The following is a 19,937-nucleotide window of genomic DNA, read 5'->3' as shown; positions in this document are numbered from 1 at the left end:
CTTTTATTTATTTATTTGTCTGTCTGTTAGCGGGATTACGTCTAAACTACTGCTTTGTTGAAATTTTCACCACAGATACATATTAGGCCATGGAAAAATCCATTCAATTTTGGAGGTGATCCAGATTCTGGATCAAGTTTCACTTAATATAGGGTTTGAAGGATTACGTCAAAACTACTGCACAGATTTTGACGAAATTTTGAACACAGATAGATATTGGGCCATGGAAGACTCTTAAATTTTAGAGGTGATCTGGATTCTGGATCTAGTTTCACTTTATATAGGCTTTGAAGGATTACGTCAGACTCCACTGAATTTAGGAGGTGATCCGGATTGGCAGAAGTCAGAAATCTCCAATTGCTCTTGTTTACATGTACATTTACTTTAGTTTACGTTTAACATCAAAAAATAATTTGACACTTAAGTACAGGTAGTTTTCCTGTGTAATTTCCTATTAAGGTATGTGTTCTTTTACTTTATAAACCCTTAATCAGCTTTAATCTCTTTCTGCAGACATCCACGCTGTGCTGCTGTCAGATGTACTTCTCCTCTTACAGGAAAAAGATCAGAAACTTGTATTTGCTACTGTGGTGAGTCCTTCAGATACTTCACTTACCACAAATACCTGAGCACAGATGCCTGTATCCGTAACAGTAAACATGGTGTAAAGTTACTGCGTGTGCCGAAGAGGAGATTTGAATAAAAGCTTGGTTGTCAGCCACTACATACAGTAGTTTTACTTAACATGGAAACATGCAACTTTCAAACTCTAACTGCTGGTGCCACCATGCTGCCCTGAAGACGCGGCAACAATCTCACTGACTGTGCGATCAATTGTTAGTAATAACTGTTTCACAATTTTGTTTTTACTGTAAATGCAGGATAACAAGCCACCGGTGATTTCCCTTCAAAAACTGATTGTTCGAGAAGTGGCCAATGAGGACAAAGCGATGTTCCTAATCTGTGCACAGACGTCTAGCATGTATGAGATCCACACAGGCTCCAGGGAGGAGCGCAACACCTGGATGAACTTCATATGGGAAGCTGTCAACAGGTGCACAGGGAACTCCTAAATGAGAAAAGAGGGGTTTTGGGCGAGTAAACTGACTCCATCAATCTCTGATAGATTTTTGGCAACAAGAATAGTATCTGTTTTGATGCGATTTTTATTTGGAACACTGACTGAAGCACTAAAACTTTTTTTGACCTGGGTCTTTCTTTTAACAAGTGTTTGAATAGTTTCCTGATTTTTTTATATATATATATATACTCAACAAAAATATAAACGCAACACTTTTGGTTTTGCTCCCATTTTGTATGAGATTAACTCAAAGATCTAAAACTTTTTCCACATACACAATATCACCATTTCCCTCAAATATTGTTCACAAACCTGTCTAAATCTGTGATAGTGAGCACTTCTCCTTTGCTGAGATAATCCATCCCACCTCACAGGTGTGCCATATCAAGATACTGATTAGACACCATGATTAGTGCACAGGTGTGCCTTAGACTGTCCACAATAAAAGGCCACTCTGAAAGGTGCAGTTTTGTTTTATTGGGGGGGGATACCAGTCAGTATCTGGTGTGACCACCATTTGCCTCATGCAGTGCAACACATCTCCTTCGCATAGAGTTGATCAGGTTGTCAATTGTGGCCTGTGGAATGTTGGTCCACTCCTCTTCAATGGCTGTGCGAAGTTGCTGGATATTGGCATGAACTAGTACACGCTGTCGTATACGCCGGCCCAGAGCATCCCAAACATGCTCAATGGGTGACATGTCCGGTGAGTATGCCGGCCATGCAAGAACTGGGACATTTTCAGCTTCCAAGAATTGTGTACAGATCCTTGCAACATGGGGCCGTGCATTATCCTGCTGCAACATGAGGTGATGTTCTTGGATGTATGGCACAACAATAGGCCTCAGGATTTCGTCACGGTATCTCTGTGCATTCAAAATACCATCAATAAAATGCACCTGTGTTCTTCGTCCATAACAGACGCCTGCCCATACCATAACCCCACCGCCACCATGGGCCACTCGATCCACAACATTGACATTAGAAAAGCGCTCACCCACACGACGCCACACACGCTGTCTGACATCTGCCCTGAACAGTGTGAACTGGGATTCATACGTGAAGAGAACACCTCCCCAACGTGCCAAACACCAGCGAATGTGAGCATTTGCCCACTCAAGTTGGTTACGATGACGAACTGGAGTCAGGTCGAGACCCAGATGAGGACGACGAGCATGCAGACGGTTTCTGACAGTTTGTGCAGAACTTCTTTGGTTATGCAAACCGATTGTTTCAGCAGCTGTCCGAGTGGCTGGTCTCAGACGATCTTGGAGGTGAACATGCTGGATGTGGAGGTCCTGGGCTGGTGTGGTTACACGTGGTCTGCGGTTGTGAGGCTGGTTGGATGTACTGCCAAATTCTCTGAAACGCCTTTGGAGACGGCTTATGGTAGAGAAATGAACATTCAATACACGACCAACAGCTCTGGTTGACATTCCTGCTGTCAGCATGCCATTTGCACGCTCCCTCAAATCTTGCGACATCTGTGGCATTGTGCTGTGTGATAAAACTGCACCTTTCAGAGTGGCCTTTTATTGTGGACAGTCTAAGGCACACCTGTGCACTAATCATGGTGTCTAATCAGCATCTTGATATGGCACACCTGTGAGGTGGGATGGATTATCTCAGCAAAGGAGAAGTGCTCACTATCACAGATTTAGACTGGTTTGTCAACAATATTTGAGGGAAATGGTGATATTGTGTATGTGGAAAAAGTTTTAGATCTTTGAGTTCATCTCATACAAAATGGGAGCAAAACCAAAAGTGTTGCGTTTATATTTTTGTTGAGTGTATATTCATAGATGTATAATGATTTGTCCAAAAAAAATTAACATTGTGATTTCTGGCTTTTCAGATGCCAGTACTTATTTATTTTTCTCCATATATTATCATCATTAATGCAAACTTTATCCTATGGTTTTAGATGTTAATAGATTGGCCTGAACAGTTTTCCTTTTTTTGCAACTTTTGTGGTCTAAATGATAGTGGGTTACCGTAATCACACAGGAAGATAGATGTTCTTTAGATACACACTCATCTTCACCCAGATGTTGGCCGGACAGAAATACTGACTGTCGTACATCAGTAAAATTAAACATATCACATTAAAAGCAGAATGGGTAAAAATTAAATGAGGCATAATTGCAGATATTGAAAACTGTGAGTAGGTTAGATTAGCTAGAACTTTACTGAGCCCTTGTATTTGAACAAACAAACACACAAAAAAGCATATATAAATGTGAAATACTCCTCAACACAATTTAAACTGTCTTTGTTCCAGTTATTCGGAAGAAGAGGACCAACCGCAGGATGAACAAACAGCTAAACTAAAAGAATTTCAAGGTAAGACACAACAAAGTATATCGACTACTTTATGAATAACATGGTGCTAATCTATTGGGAAATAATACTACATATATATTCCAATGAAGTTGGGACGTTGTGTGAAATGTAAATAAAAACAGAATACAATAATTTGCAAATCCTCTTCAATCTATATTCAATTGAATACACCACAAAGACAAGATATTTAATGTTCAAACTGTTAAACTTTATTGTTTTTGTGCAAATATTTGCTCATTTTGAAATGGATGCCTGCAACATGTTTCAAAAAAGCTGGGACAGTGGTATGTTTACCACTGTGTTACATCACCTTTACTTCTAACAACACTCAATAAGCGTTTGGGAACTGAGGACACTAATTGTTGAAGCTTTGTAGGTGGAATTCTTTCCCATTCTTGCTTGATGTATGACTTCAGTTGTTCAAAAGTAAGGGTCTCCGTTGTTGTATTTTGCGCTTCATAATGCGCCACACATTTTCAATGAGTGACAGGTCTGGACTGCAGACAGGCCAGTCTAGTACCTGCACTCTTTTACTATGAAGCCACGCTGTTGTAACACGTGCAGGAATGTGGCTTGGCATTGTCTTGCTGAAATAAACAGGGACGTCCTTGAAAAAGACGTTGCTTGGATGGCAGCATGTGTTGCTCCAACCTGGATGTACCTTTCAGCATTGATGGTGTCATCACAGATGTGTAAGTTGCCCATGCCATGGGCACTAACACATCCCCATACCATCACAGATGCTGGCTTTTGAACTTTACGCTGGTAACAATCTGGATGGTCTTTTTCCTCTTTTGTCCAGAGGACACAATATCCATGATTTCCAAAAACAATTTGAAATGTGGACTCATGAGATCACAACACACTTTTTCCACTTTGCGTCTGTCCTTTTCAAATGAGCTCAGGCCCAGAGAAGGCGGCGGCATTTCTGGATGTTGTTGATGTATGGCTTTAACTTTGCATGGTAGAGTTTTAACTTGCACTTGTAGATGTAGGGACGAACTGTGTTAACTGACAATGGTTTTCTGAAGTGTTCCTGAGCCCACATGGTAAGATCCTTTACACAATGATGTCTGTTTTTAATGCAGTGCCGCCTGAGGGATCGACGGTCACGGGTCAATGTTGGTTTTCGGCCTTTCCGCTTACGTGTAGAAAGTTCTCCAGATTCTCTGAATCTTCTGATTATCTTATGGACTGTAGATGATGGAATTCCTAAACTCCTTGCAATTGAACGTTGAGAAACATTGTTCTTAAACTGTTGGACTACTTTTCCACGCAGTTGTTCACAAAGTGGTGATCCTCGCCCCATCTTTGCTTGTAAACTGCTGAGCCTTTTGGGGATGCTCCTTTTATATCCAATCATGACACTCACCTGTTTCCAATTAACCTGTTCACCTGTGGAATGTTCCAAACAGGTGTTCTTTGAGCATTCATCAACTTTCCTAGTCTTTTGTTGCCTCGTCCCAGCTTTTTTGGAACGTGTCGCGGGCATCCATTTCAAAATGAGCAAATACTTGCACAAAAACGGTAAAGTCTATCAGTTTGAACATTAAATATCTTGTCTTTGTGGTGTATTCAATTGAATATAGGTTCAAGAGGATTTGCAAATCATTGTATTCTGTTTTTATTTACATTTCACACAACGTCCCAACTTCATTGGAATTGTGTGTGTGCGCGCGCGTGCTTCTGTTTGCCCTGTGTGCTGTGGGTTAGTGCAGAGTGTGCACTTGTGGAATAAAAAATTCTGCATATGTCTCCCTTTGTTTGTTTGTTTTAATGTGCAGCATGTCTGTTGACAAAAGATGTCCACATAGTTCAGAGCCTGACTGAGAAACTGCAGATCTTCGCTGCTCTCTCTGAGACTGTGACCAAGCAGGAAAGCCCTTATAAAAGACTGCTGCTCCGAGGTGACGCCATGGACCTCCAGCAGGGGGAGACGCTGCTCAAAGGGGCCATCGATGATGGTACCACCATCAATTATGAGTTTTCTCTTTTTTTCTTTCTTTTTTTTTATTAGAATGGAAGCAAATCTACACATTTTTATTGAATTTGCTTCTAATCACATTTAGTCGTGATGTTTGTGTGCCACTGAGGAGTTTTTTTTTTTTTTTCCTTCTCCTGCAGTGGAAATACTGCAGTCCTTGCTCCTTTCAAGGATTAGGGATCCAAACATGCTTGTAGATGAAAGCCAACTGCAGGAGGTGATGGACAGTGATGATGAAAACTACGGGACAGTGGACAGCAACTCTGCAGCCAAAACTATGAAAAGTCAGGTTTTCATCTGTAAAGACAGCAAGATAAACATCAACCTGACTAATTAACATATTACTTGTGTTATTGTGAAATACGTATTAGCAGTAATAGACTTTTATATAATGTAAAACTAAATTTCTCCAAAGTTGCTCTCAAATTGAAAGCGTATTTATTGTAGCCTGTTAATTTATCATCAGCCGTTAGCCTGCAAATATATGTTTATTAGTTGCAGTTTGTTGGAGTTCTCCGTGTTTGATGTGGTTTCCTCAGATGGAGATCCCTCTGAGGGTAACGGCGATGACAGCAGTGACCAACCATACCACAAAAGTCTGGAACAGTCTGTGAGAAAAACCGATTCAAACTTACTTCACTGTAACAAATTAAACCAAACTATATATAAACTCAACATGTTTACCTTGTGTGGTTTGTTTTGGATTCAGGATGCTGATGCGACACCCGTGTCATATTCCAGCCGATTCCCTGAGGAAGAGGTAACTCTTCTGAAATGTTTTCCACCTCCTTTGCATTCGTTAGTTCTTCAAGAAATGTCAACATCTCCTGCAACATCTATTTCCTCCTTTGTGAAGGTATTTGACAGGGTGTTGTCACTGGGACAGAGGCTGTACAGTTTACAAGTAAGACTCTAAGTCTCTTTCATCAAAGAGCTCATTTGTAAAGGTTTCCGGCAAAATTGTCGATTTTGTGTGTTTTTGGCAGAAGAGCTATTCTGAGATTTTATTAAACCGATAATAACGTTGACTTGTGCATTGTACTGGAGTATACACTGTTGAAATCTGTGTGTTGCAGGCGATCATCGCCCAGCAGGACAGTCAGATCGAGCTGCAGCGCACTCTGTTGTCCAAGAGCAAACAGCCGACCCACCACAGCAGCAACATGCTGCTGGAGCAGGAGAAACAGCGCAACTTGGAGAAGCAGAAGGCGGAGTTGGCCAGTTTCCACAAGCTGAAGGCACAACACCAGGATGAGCAGGAGCGCTGGGAGAAGGAGAAGGAGCGACAGAAGGTCCAGAATGAAACCCTGGAGACTCAACTGCTCCAGAGGGAGGAGGAGTGCCGGAGGTGGGAGGCGAAGCTGCAGGACGAGAAGGCTGAGCTGGAGAAGCAGAGGAAAGTCTACCAAGAGGACCTGGAGCGACTGAGGGAGACCACAAAGCACGTGGAGAGAGAAAAGGAACGTCTGGAGCAGCAGCAGGAGAAGTTCAAGAAGCACATGAGCATCGCAAATCCAGGTCACCTCAGCCACAATGATCCTTCACAGGTGAGAAGTCAGATGGAAGGTTTCTCAATATCCTTATACGTTTCTGCTGTCACTGAACAAAAAGCACATTTAGAACCAGCTGATCTTCAGAGTTGATTCGGGTGCTGGGTTCAGACAGTGGACACAGAAAGTCTACACATATGTAGACTTTTTGTGTTTTCATTTCTTTAAGCCATTAAAAAAGAATAATTCACAGACTTGAGAAATTTCAGGATTTTTCAGGAATTCTAGTTTTTTTTTGTTGTTGTTGTTGTTTTTGTTTTTTTGTTTTTTTTTTTTTTTAAGATGATCTGGACCAGTGCTGAGATTGAAGCAAATCCGAGGGGAAAACTTTATTTTTTGGTTATACATGTGGTGTAACTGTTATGGTTTAGAACCCTGGAACACTAGGAACTGGACCCCAGAATGCAGATGCCTAAACGAGGAGGAATACGATGCAAAACAAGGTGTTTATTTACAAACGTCAGGTGAAAAATCAAGGTAACGTTTAACTGTCCAAAAAATCCAAAATTACTTCTCAGACTAAACGGAGGTGACATGAAAATATGGGGCCATTATTGTAGCAAAAGTATTTGCAAATGCGTATTTTGATCTGTGTTTGTTTGTGTGTGTGTAAACGGATCCACAAATGCGCATAGCAAGCTGTATGTGCGTTTTTGTGTGTGTGTAAACGGATCCACAAATGCGTAAAAAAAAATCTGTGCATGTATCCGTGTGTCTTTGAAAATTGGGCCACTCGATTGGATGTGTACTTACACTGACTTTTGCTACCGTTCTGCCGATCTGTAAATGCGTGCAGTGATTTGTGTGTGTGGAGACTTGTCTGTGTGCCTCCACCAGAGGGCGCAAACCCCAATGACATTGCTCATCGCTGTCGTTTTAAGTCTGGCTGGTCCCTCAAAGAGATCAAAATACACATTTGCAAATACTTTTCTTACAATAATGGCCCCATAAATGTCCAAAAGACAAATGTCGGGCTGGAAAAGATGAGACAATTTTCCAAGTCAACGATGCAACAGTGTGTCGTTTATGCTGGACACACAGCATAAAAAACACACTGCTTTGTTTCCGCCCCTGAGACCATCCACCAATCACAGATGGGGACTCACACAGATTGCTATACGCATTTGTGGATCTGTTTAAATACGCATTTGCAAACACTTGCTACAATAATGGCCCCATATGAAAAAAGGAGGATCAAAAGCTCAGAGAGCTCTTCAGAAGACAGACTAACAAAAAAACTACTGTCAAAACATGACAATGAGGGAAACAACTTTAAAGAACAGACCTTCAGTGAAGCTGGAACCAGCGGCGTAACAAAATGATCAGAAAGGTGGACAAAAGAGCTTCTTCTCTCAAACATGTGGCAAAACGATCGACCAGTACCAGCCCTGATCCAAGTGACACTTAAATAACAAACGGAATTAATGACAAACCATGACCAACAGGTGTGTACAGAACACAGGAGGCATGTGGGAAACAAATCAATCGGTAAACAAAGATAACAAAATAATCTGATTGGGTGGTGAAATAAACTGAGCATGAAATCTAGAAATCTATAACACAGTATTGTGATGAATCACAGAAAACGATCATTAGGAAAAGCTTCAGAATGTTTCACACAAAAAGAAACACTACATGTGCAAGGGGTGGAGCCTTCGCATGACAGCTGTCAACAAACCCCATGCTTGGCTGACAGCATGAGAAGGCAGAAGCTTCACATAGACAGCTGTCAAAACAAACCGCCGAGCGCGGGCCGACACGGAACCCGAGGAAACATAAACAAGCCTAAACCGAGGAAGAAACGTAAATAAAAACCAAACCCCTGGGCAGACATAAACCGGATCACAACAACCGGGGAAACCCCCAGAAGCCTCGCACAAATGAAGGGAAACCACGGTCCCCGTACACAGCAGAAACAAGTAAGAATCACGCCACACACTAACATCCAGTGTTGCCACAGTTACTTTGAAAAAGTAATCCAATTACTGATTACTCCTTGAAAAAGTAACTTAGTTACTTTACTGATTACTCAGTTGGAAAAGTAACTAAGTTAGATTACTAGTTACTTTTTTAGTTACTTTCCCCAGCTGCTGAAAACAACCCTCTGCCACCAAAACATGACAATGACACTTGTTTTGCCAAAACTGACTTTATAGTCACCCTTTCTTGGCTTCAATGAAAATAAATACTTGTTTTCTAAAAAGTAAAATAAAGACCTCTTTCTTGACTGTAACAGTAAAACTTGCAATTTCTAACCTACATTGTTTATAAATGTAACTATTAAATTCATTCTAACATTTTTCTAACATTTAAATTCTCTCTATACATTTTATTTGTCGAAATTATTATTATTTTAAGTAGTATTAGTAGTTGTAGTAAAAAAAGGCTTCAAAACTGGATCTTTAATCTAGGGGTTTTGTGGGGGGGCACATCCCTGCCCCATGCCCCCATTCCAGCTGGATTCGCCCCTGCTTTGGCGTTTGAGCACAAAGAATGGATAACATTTATTTATGCAGAAAACATGACCCGATTTACAGGTCAGAAAGTTTTATTGCGTTTTCACATCATGTGGTCCTCAGAAAGAGAGTTTAGGTGCATTTGAGTGGAAAATAGTGTTAGTTGTTGATGCGTCGCAGAAGATCAGCTGTTTTTAGCAGCAGATACGGAGCGGCTCGGAGAAAAAAAAGCATAAAAATGTCTTTGTAAAGCTCAGTGCAGGTGTGCTGCTGTCACTGTGCTTTAAGAGGTGAGGACGAGTCGTAGCTGTTGCAGAAAAACGTGGATGAAAAGCTCACAGCTCGCTTAAAGTGTGTAGTTCAGTCGAACCCCGACCCCCTGCCCACGCACCAAGTTTAATGCTGCTATCGACCCATAATGCAAAAATAATAGTAACGCACAGTGACTTGGAGAAGTAACTTTAATGTGATTACAGATTTGGAAAGATTAACGCGTTAGATTACTCGTTACTAAAAAAAAAAGTGATCAGATTAGAGTAACGCGTTACTGGCATCACTGCTAACATCACAGACACGCTTTCTTACATACACAGGACAGTACACTGGATCAACCACGCACATATTCACACCAGACAATTACCAGACTCCGCATACAGCACATGCATCGACTTAACAGTCACGACAACTAATGTAGACAATGAACAGAAGAAAGAGCGAGACGCATGCACACTCACAAACCTTCAACCAGAAAACAACAGGACAGAAGAGCACTAAGACACAAAAGGACATGGGGACAAGGGACACATCCAAAACAACCCCATCCAAAACTGAACCCCAACAGTAACACATGACAGCTGAGGCCCCATGTCCATAATGGCGTCCCCTCCCCCTTCTTCTTTCTTCTCCGAGTAGCAGCGTCTCCTTTTTTAAGTTGCTGTCAATGAGAATGGGACATAGTTTAAGTTGAAAATCCCTGAAATTTCGGAAAAGCGCTGTGATGTCACTGCAGCACCTTTTCACGCAACCAGTCAGATGGAGCAAAACGTATAAGCTTGACAAAAGCAGAAGTTTAATTGTGTGATTTCTGTCTTTAGTTAGCTAATTTGTCACAAAATCTGTCACAGTAGAGACAAAAAATATGAATCTGTGACAGCAGATTGGACGCACAAAGTGTTCCCGCTGAGGGTGAGTGCTTTTTATTGTCATACATTATAAGCTAGTCGTTAGTTACTTATTTCTTATATAAACAAATCCTATGAGGAGGGATTTTTTTCTCTCCTTTAAGAAAGCACTGGGATGAAGTGTTTGTGGGCGCCCTCTCAGCCCTTTTCTACCAGAAAAGAGGAAGAAAAAAATTTATGGACATGGGGCTTTATTGGCACCTTCTGTTCTGCAGTGTAAATCATTACCGCTTTCAGGTCAGTACACAGGATCAGGTTGTCACACATGCAGACTGGTAAATGGTGATGCAGGGTTTTTTCATATGCAAGTGATAGTACCAGCAAAACAAGGACAAAAAAACCCCACCACTTATAGTCCAGAAAATATATTTCTTTTTGTATTCTGTGCAGAATGTTGTTTATTTGTATTATTGTTGTGTACTTTTCTTTCTAGTACTTGAATCTTGCCAGCAACTGCTTCCAGTCATTCAGGGGAGGTGTTGGGAATGGAGTTGGGAATCAGGCAAAAATAAATACCAAATCCCACACGATGTCTGGCATTCCCAGTGGTTCGAACCCTACAGATGTTCCACCAAAGGTTCCACCCCGCAAGGAGAGCATCCTGAACCTGCAACCTAAAGCTGAGGTGCCCATCCACCTGATCAGCACCAGCAACCAGGTGTACAAGCCACCATCCGTGCAGCAGCAGATTCCCACGAAGCTAGCTGTGCTCCCCAAGGGGAAGGAGAAGAGCAAATCTCACCAGAGAACCAAGAGTGCAGGTCGGGACTCTACTCTCAATGTCCCAGTAAACGGTTACAGTGAATTTCAAACAACATTTCTCTTTTGCTTGCATCAGTGTCTGATTTCCTACATGAGTGGTTCTGAAACATTTGGTGTTGAATGTTGGTCAGCAGCTGTTGATTTTTTTTTATCCCCGACGGCCCGAAGGGGGATTACGTTGTCGGTTGGTCGTTCAGTCTGTCTGTCCCTCTCAACTCCTCTCACACTTTTAGGAGGAATTTCATGAAACTTGCTACAAATCCTTGTTATAGGTTGGTAATACGCATAGTTTGATATTGTTCTAGTTGGCCTTGTTTTACCAGAGTTAAGGCCCTTGATTAACAAAGCTAGACTCCATCAGTTTCATGAGTGGCTGCCTGCATTCTGGAATTAAGTCCTCTCACATTTTCAGTATGAATTTCATGTAACTTGGTACAAGTCCTTGTTATAGGTAATACGCATAGTGTACAAGATTGGCACATTTTAGCAGAGTTATGGCACTTGATTAACATACTTAGACACTGCTAGTTTCACGAGTTGGTGCCTGTGTTCTGAAATCAACTTCTCTCACATTTTTACCGTAATTTCCAGACTAGTTGCCAGTACTTTTTTCACACGCCTTGAACACTGCGGCTTTTACCATGATGCAGCTAATTTAGGGATTTTTACAGGCTTTTTCATACATTGAAATACGTCAATTGATGCTGTCAATTGATTTCCTGAAAGCTGCACTCCTCATGCGGTGTAAACTCACACACAGTGTAAATATAAAGTCTTACCTGTTCGTTTTAGGGAAGAAAAGTCCCTCTCCAACACTTTGTGCCACAGTTGCACCGTCAGATCAGCAGAGCGGAGCCTTCTCCCCCCACCCTTCCCCAATGGTTGTCTGTCTTGGCGCAACAAGTCGAAAAAGTCACAGCACCTCATTAACGTCTTATTTACCACAGATTCCATCCAATCCTGGCTGCACGTGATGAAATCTCAAGAAAAGTTAAAATTACTCAGTTTTCCGTGTGGAGCAGAGACACCGTGCGTGCGCGCTGGGAGACATGCGCGTCACTATTTACGTGTAACACTTCAAGGGGAAAAAAGCATTTACGGTATGTATGTATTTACAATAATTATAAGTTAAAAAATCTTTCTGCCTAACATCTTTCTGTGTAAATATCTCATGTTACAACGTGGAGACCCGTGGCTTATAGAGAAGTCCGGCTTATTTATGTATAATTTTCTTTTTAATATTGGTGGGTACAGCTAATATTCAGGTGTGCTCTATAGTCCGGAAATTACGGTAGGAGGAATTTCAGGAAAACTTTGGACAATTCCTTCAAATGTTATCAGAATGTAGCAAGCACTTGTACCAAAGCAGCATTTGCCAGCAGGGGTTATATTGTGCTTTCAGAGTACTCTTGTTATAACTGGTACAGAAGAATTTACAAACTGAAGTGAGACAACTCTCTGTGCCTTCAGCAAACATAGATGTGAGCGAGGTGTTGCCCATCCGAGCCAGCAGCAATGAAGGAGGCAGCCTTCGAGGCAAAACTCTAAACAATCGTCCAAGAATCTACAACATGGGTATTTTACCATTATGCCGTATTTTTCCAAAGACACACACAACTGATGAAGCTTTGGAAAAATACTTTCTGATGACCAAATTTGTTTCATTTTTTCCCCCCCTTTGAAGAAAATGCCTTTATTTGAAAATAATGCCAACTAGAATGGCACTCAGAGAACACATACCTCCACCAACAACAAAAAAAAGTCTCACCTCTTAGATAGGAGCATTCTAAATGCGCCTTTTTTTTCGAAATATAAATATATATATATTACCTTGTACAATTCCATCTTAACATACAGTGTGTTTGGGTGAAACAGTAAATAAAGGGATTTATCTTCAGGAACTGAACAGTTCAGGACTTTAAAGAATGACCTTGTTGTTTGTCATGTTTTCACAGAATTCGATAAGCTCTTTGTCACTTTCAGTCCTCTTTGTTCAGACATGTCTTTGTTTAGTTAATGTTATCTCAGTGGGTGATTGTCACATTTTAACTGCGTAACTTCTGTGTTTCTGACTGACCATTCCAGATGTCTTCAGCTCGCCTGGATCAGCGCAGAACGTCAAAACAACGCATTCCTTCAACAGACAGAAGGACAATGAGAAGACTCCACCGGAGCCGCCTCCTTTTCCCAAAGATGTTCTCAAAACGGACAAGGAGAAGGTAATATTCCTTTAGTCCGGAGTGCAGACGAGGATTCTTCTGTGGGGGAAAAAAGAAACACTTCGTGACATCCACATGTCCACTAGAGGGAGCAGTCTAAACTGTGGCCAGCTATCACGGGAAAGACTTTTGGGTTTGAATGAAACGTCTGAACTTGAAGAAACTGACGCATGTGTTTTCTGAACACGTGCATGTTGCAGTGTCTGATAATCTCACACTGGAGGCCTGTTTGCACAGAGAAGATTAAGTTTTAAATCTTTGCTAAGGACGTTAATGATGTTATTGTCAGATACTTTTTATATCCTTTTTAAGCCTTTTTATTTTAGATGAAGGTCTTTAACAATTTAACTTTTGTGTCTTAGCTTTCATTTTAATTTAACGGTGTTGTGAGGAAATGTCTGGGTGTTGGGTTGAGGTTGTGGAGTGCAGCAGCGAGGAACCGTTTCCTAACTTTGACTTCGTGGATGATGCTGTGATCTTTGTGGACTCTGTGGGTACTCTGATTTGCACACTTGAAGCTGAGTGGGGAATCGGCGTGTTTGTGACGGTCCTGGATCAAGACTACCTACCGCCTTCTTTCCACACAGTGTACATGTACCTAGCCTTGATGTCCATTTGTGTGGATGCCTCCATTCTGTCCAACATAGCTTTGGAAAGCCAACAAGCTAGTGCCTTTGTTTTAGTTTCTTGACTTTTGATGTTCAAAGTGTAGTTGGACAAGGAAAAAGAGAATATTTTAGCAGCTTTGACATGTTATGAACATTAGTTGTTTCCAGCTGTACAAGGTGAGTCTGGCCTCTTGTTTTTGTCTCTAGCGCTCTGTGCTCATATTCCGCACAACTGGATGATGAAAGACGGCCTCTCAGTGCTGCCATTTCGTCTGTGATGACATGCATTTCTTTGCATTGAAAATTAGATGGCGTATTGGGTATATTATGGACAAGGTCCAGACTTTATGTGAAAACAAGGCCTAAGATCCAGCAGGTCAGATACTTTCTGGTCACGGTCAATGGACTTGTGCCGCCACCGTGTCGGATTTGTGTAAATATTTAGTTATCTATGCAGTGATCTTCATGTCTCTGGGCCCTCTGCCTTTGACACCTGGGAAGATCTTATGGAGACAAGAGGATGATGGATAGATGCCAACATCTTTACAGGAGAGCTAAAGTCCGAGTCTTATTGTTTGGTTATAAGACTTAGACGCTACCTGGTGACCTAAGGAAATGACTAAGATGTCTTTGGTACTTGTACAGCTCCATGGTGTGGTGAATTTGGTGCCAAGCCTTTTTTAATTTTATTTTTAAATGAAAAAAATCTCTCATACACACACTGGTGTTGTGATCGAGTCCCTTCCGTCCAAGTCACCTACTTTCCACATCTGTCCTCCTGGTCCAAGTCTTTGGTGTTCTCATCTGAGGCCCAAATCAAAAACCTTACAAGACAAGAAAATACAAAGATGGGGACGGATAAAAGGTTTTGTAGCTGATTCTATCGTCTAAATTGTTGTTGATTGAAAAAGGAAATTAATCACAACCACAAAATGACCCGTGCGCGCACACACACAGAGCCCAGGTAGAAGTGCACAAAAAGGCAGCTGCCTCGACACTAACGATAAATTAACGGTGACCAAAAAAAAAAAACTAGACTGCAGAGTGGTAAACTAAATCTTAAACACAAGTTTTTCTATTCTTCACTTTTTCTTTTTTCCACACAATCGCCAGTTCTAATGTTTCAGGAATGTGTCTCCATCATGGACGCTGGAAGGGAAAAATGTACATGGAAGTCAATATTTCTGTTGCCAGGCAGAATTCTGTGCACTCTGTTTGCTTATGCGTTTAGAAAAAAGAAGGCAGTTTTGTTGGGGGGGGGGGGTCCCCATCGTTGTGTGTTAGTGTCTTTTATGGTTTTCATTTGGGACTTATATCATGAGGACTCTGACCTGATGGAGTGAACTCGATCTGGACACGCCTTGAATATTTGCAACTGTTCCTCAGTTAAGTCACATTTTAAACTTACTGTGAAAAAAATGTGCAGGGAGGGGGGAGGGTTTTTTTCCCCTTCTTTTCTGCAAGCCTCTCTTGGTTCAAAGTTACTGAGCAAATATTTTACACTGTGATAAAGTACTTAAGAACTGTTCTGCCATTGAGGCAGTTTTGGTTCACACGCTCATTCTGTTTTAATTTACGACCGGAAAGCTGCTCAAAGTGTTGAAAAGACAAACACGGTCACTGTAAAATATGATTATGTGATGGCTGTAAATAATTTTGAGATGATTTTGTGGGAGAAGTGAGAGTGCTGCACTGTACAGTATTTTGTGTATGATCTTAAAAAGTAATGTTTCCAATGTCCAAATACTGGATTATGGAATTAAAATTTACTGCCTCCAGTTCGCTGGTGACTCTGTGTAGTTTAAAGAGAAATAATAATAAAAATATGCAAAAGTACCTCAACATTGATGTCATTATGTTTTTGGTTACTGGCACACAGTTAAAAAGCGGCTCAATCGCCCAGTCAGAGATAGAGAGAGAGATGACAGCCTTGCCTGCAGCCCCTATAGAGTTGGAAATACAGTGGTGGGTATAGCTAAAAAAAAAGTTAGCTTTGATAACTGTTAATCCCCTAACTGAAAAAAACTTTTATAAAGATAAACCCCTCAAAACTTTAGCTGAAGTTACAGCTAACCGCTAAACCAATAACTTTTACTATTGACTCCAGTACACTGGCAGGTACTGATACTTCTGAGTAAATTCAAAGGCAATCACAAACAACAAGCCAGCACTTCTAAGTTCAGCCTTTTCTCAGCAAAAGAGACCTGGTGACCAGAGAAGAAAAGAGTTTATTTTCACAGCCATAGTCTTCCAGACATGTCGCAGGAGACATGCAGAGCAAGGCGGTTTTGACTTATGGTTAAAGTTTTAAACAAACCAATTCTGGACAACTTATCAAACTTAACATCACCTCTGTCATTTTTACAAAGTGAAAATATCAGCTATATGTTTTGTTTTTTTTTTTTAGTTTTAAAGGAATACACTAATTTTGAAGGTTTGACCATTTACAGATACACAGAGTAGCGGCCATGCCCAAAAAAGACTGCTAGAAAAGGGTGATACCCCTCCCGGTGGTAGAACAAAATGAGACCTGTTTTATTTAAAGGGTATGGATGTCTACTTTTAGAAAATCATGGTTGTACTAAATTAAAATGTGTACAATGCATCAGATTAACCCCCTGTTTGCCAAAACATTAACATGTCTTTGTACTGCAATATTTGATGGCAAAGAGGCATAATATGTAATCAGAGCATCAATGAACCCCATCTTTCAGGTGTAAGGCATACCACTACACACATTCTTACATTTTAATGTGGTTTTTATGCTACTGTGGGGATATTAACCCCTTAGAACTTTTTTTTTATGAATTTTCCCACGTTTTGTTGATGCTGTGATTATTCATGAGTCTGTGTTAATAAAATAAGTTGCTGTGTATATCATTTGACAATTTTAGATGTCGTTTATTAGAAAATACCAGGTAGAATCATTTAAAATGGGTACAATGCTTTAAATTAACCCTTTGTTTGTGGTAAACCATCAGTCCACAGTTAGTAAGCAATTTGACTGATTGTGGCCGAGATTTCCTTTGGGGATGAAAATACACGACTTATATAAAAATCATCACACAGAATGTTCTGAAGTCCTTTTACTGGCAGTATAGATAGTGTTAACCCCTTTCCAGCTAATGACATGTTGATCAAGAATTCTTTCGAAACTTGCTGGAATGTATCTGGCTGTACAGTTTTGATAATGTTTCTGAAATTAACCACTACTAATACAAACAACGGAGTGTTTTAGGTATCTTTCAGTGGTTTTACCCAGTTAATTCACTGTATTTCTGAACGCAGCATCTTAAAGAGCAGTTGGCTGTTAACCATTTTCATAATTTTCAGGTGTAGCTTCCCATAGATTATATGTCTTCAATTTGCCTATAGATGGCGCCACAATTGATCCTTTGAATCAAGAAATGGATTTGATCTCAATCAGGACTAAACAAACACAATATGACCAAATTTGACCAAAATAAGTTATAAAGTTATAATAAAGTATTAATTGGTCTAACAAAGTTAAGTAAGGGTAGAAACAATGAGATGGTACAAATTTTAATTGCAATGAACTTAATTATGCTAACAGATTGTTTCTGAGAAGGTCATTGTGCTTCTATGGCAGACCAATTGTGCATTAATTAATGAGGCAGCAAATAATATTTTACTGCAAATGTGTAGTAAAATAACTGCAAATGTGTATTTTGCAATGACGATCGAAACTGGTCACATAAATACCCTCTGCAAGTTTCAAATAATGATTGCTAGATCAACATGTGATTAGCTGGAAAGGGGTTAAAACTATCTATACTGTCATTAAAAGGACTTCAGAACATTCTTTGTAATGATCTTTATATAAAAGTCATGTACTTTCATCCCCAAAGGAATTCTCAGCCACAATCATTCAAATAGCTAACTAACTGTGAAGTGATGGTTTACCGCTAACAAAGGGTTAATTTGAAGCATTGTACCCATTTTAAATTATTCTACCTGGTACTTTCTAATAAAAGACATAAAAGTCAAATGTTATAAACTTATTTTATTCCCATTCACTCATGAATAATCTATCAACAAAATATATGGGGGGGGAATTCATATTAATTTTGGATTCTAAAGGGTTAATATCCCCATAGTATGGTAAGAACTTAAACCCTAAGAATGTAGTGGTATGCCTTACATCTAAAAAATGGGGTTAATTGATGCCCTGATTACATATTGTGCCTTTTTTGTTAAGGGAATATATCAGATATTGCAGTACAAAGACATGTTAATGTTTTGGCAAACAGGGGGTTAATCTGCTGCACTGTACACATTTTAATTTAGTACAACCATGATTTTCTAAAAGTAGGCATCCATACCCTGCAAATAAAACAGGTCTCATTTTGTTCTACCGCCGGGAGGGGTATGGGTATTTTTTTTCAGCCCTTGGCCGCTGGACTAACATACCAAAAGGCATTATGGTAAAATGAGCTTCCTGTCATCAGTGGTTGGTCAGTTTATTTCCACCGAGCGGGGGAATGAGGGAAGATACTCACTTTCTTGCCGTGGAGGGTCAGTGAGGCTGTGCGGGCAGCTTTACGGAACACCATCTCTCTCTCTCTTGAAAATAGTGAAATTTCACCACCATAACTCTTGGGGGTTCTCCATCGCTGAGTGGTGGCCCTGGTGCAAAGTCGAGGCCCAGTGGCTCCTGCAGTATCTTAGCCATAGCATTTGTAGGTCATTGGCCTCTGCTGTTCTCAATTCCCTCTCTTATCCCGATAATGCGAGCATTGCTTCACTGCCACCGTCCTCCCAAGTCGTCTAGCTTTAGCCGTAGCATAGCTACGTCTGACATCCTCCTCCACATTCGTCGTCTTATCAGAGTACATGTTCAGTTCATCTTCCAGATCCTTTACCCGAGTTTCTCATTTCGCCATATTGCCTCGTATAGAGTCTATGTTGGCATTTAAATCGTGTGCGTGAGTCTGTACGAGACAATATCTTGCTCTCACTGCTTGTGACAGCGGCCATCACGGCAGACAGGTCCGCCGTCTCGTCGATGGAGGCTCTAGGAGAGCCCGAGGCTTTAGCGGCCTGGTCGTTGCCGGATGGATTTTTGCCCATAGCAGCTTCTGATTTGTTGTAACTGGAGTGCAAAGTTGAATGTCAGGGTCTGTGTTCTGAGTTGTCAGCTCTGACTGGGGTTGACCGAAAAAAGTTTAATAAATGCTGACCAATCTACAATAGATTGAATATATGTATAAACAGATCTGTACAAAACGGTCCAATCAGGTTGATCAGGTCAGTAGGTGTTTGTATTTTATAGGCGTTGTCTTACTTGGGAAAATACAGTTAACTGCAGTTTTCTTATTTCTAGCTGCCAAAGGATAAGACACCTGTTAAAAAAAGAAAAAAAAAAATGCCTCTTGAAGAGAAAAAACAAAATATTTAAGTCATACACAAGTATAAGTTGTATTTCTTTTCTGTATTATCAACTCTTTAGTTTGGGATTTTTGTGCATTGTTGTAGTGTACTTTTTAATACTGCCTTTTTTTATTATTAGTTTGTTTAGTGCTTTGATTCCTGGAAAAGTCCAACATAATTACAAATATAAAAAGTAAGTCCCTTCGGCTGTTCACTTGTTTGTACTCGGGGTCGCCACAGCAAGTCCAAGGTGGATCTGCATGTTGAATTGGTACAGGTTTTTGCCGGATGCCCTTCGTGACGCAACTCCACATTACATGGAGAAATGTGGCAGGGGTGGGGTTTTTGAACCCAGAGCCTTC

General features: G+C 40.6%; 1 protein-coding gene across 4 annotated transcripts in view; it reads left to right on the top strand.

Annotated features, from left to right (window-relative positions):
• arhgef18a (rho/rac guanine nucleotide exchange factor (GEF) 18a) overlaps window positions 1-15,962 on the top strand; it is a 60,399-nt gene extending 44,437 nt beyond the window's left edge. For 3 of the 4 annotated variants that reach the window (XM_034182457.1, XM_034182456.1, XM_034182458.1), the window contains 12 exons: window positions 514-590; window positions 882-1,054; window positions 3,363-3,424; window positions 5,209-5,388; window positions 5,549-5,692; window positions 5,948-6,018; window positions 6,118-6,168; window positions 6,265-6,312; window positions 6,485-6,955; window positions 11,029-11,356; window positions 12,828-12,932; window positions 13,443-15,962. In XM_034182457.1, coding sequence (XP_034038348.1) covers window positions 514-590; window positions 882-1,054; window positions 3,363-3,424; window positions 5,209-5,388; window positions 5,549-5,692; window positions 5,948-6,018; window positions 6,118-6,168; window positions 6,265-6,312; window positions 6,485-6,955; window positions 11,029-11,356; window positions 12,828-12,932; window positions 13,443-13,591 — 1,859 coding nt within the window. In that variant the 3' untranslated portion in view covers window positions 13,592-15,962. The remainder of the gene's footprint in view (window positions 1-513; window positions 591-881; window positions 1,055-3,362; window positions 3,425-5,208; window positions 5,389-5,548; window positions 5,693-5,947; window positions 6,019-6,117; window positions 6,169-6,264; window positions 6,313-6,484; window positions 6,956-11,028; window positions 11,357-12,827; window positions 12,933-13,442) is intronic. The other variant, XM_034182459.1, reaches the window with a different exon arrangement.
• Window positions 15,963-19,937: the final 3,975 nt, after the last annotated feature.

This window comes from Thalassophryne amazonica, chromosome 12 (genome assembly GCF_902500255.1).
Source record: "Thalassophryne amazonica chromosome 12, fThaAma1.1, whole genome shotgun sequence".
Taxonomy (NCBI): domain Eukaryota; kingdom Metazoa; phylum Chordata; class Actinopteri; order Batrachoidiformes; family Batrachoididae; genus Thalassophryne; species Thalassophryne amazonica.
This window is presented reverse-complemented; position numbering and strand designations above follow the sequence as displayed.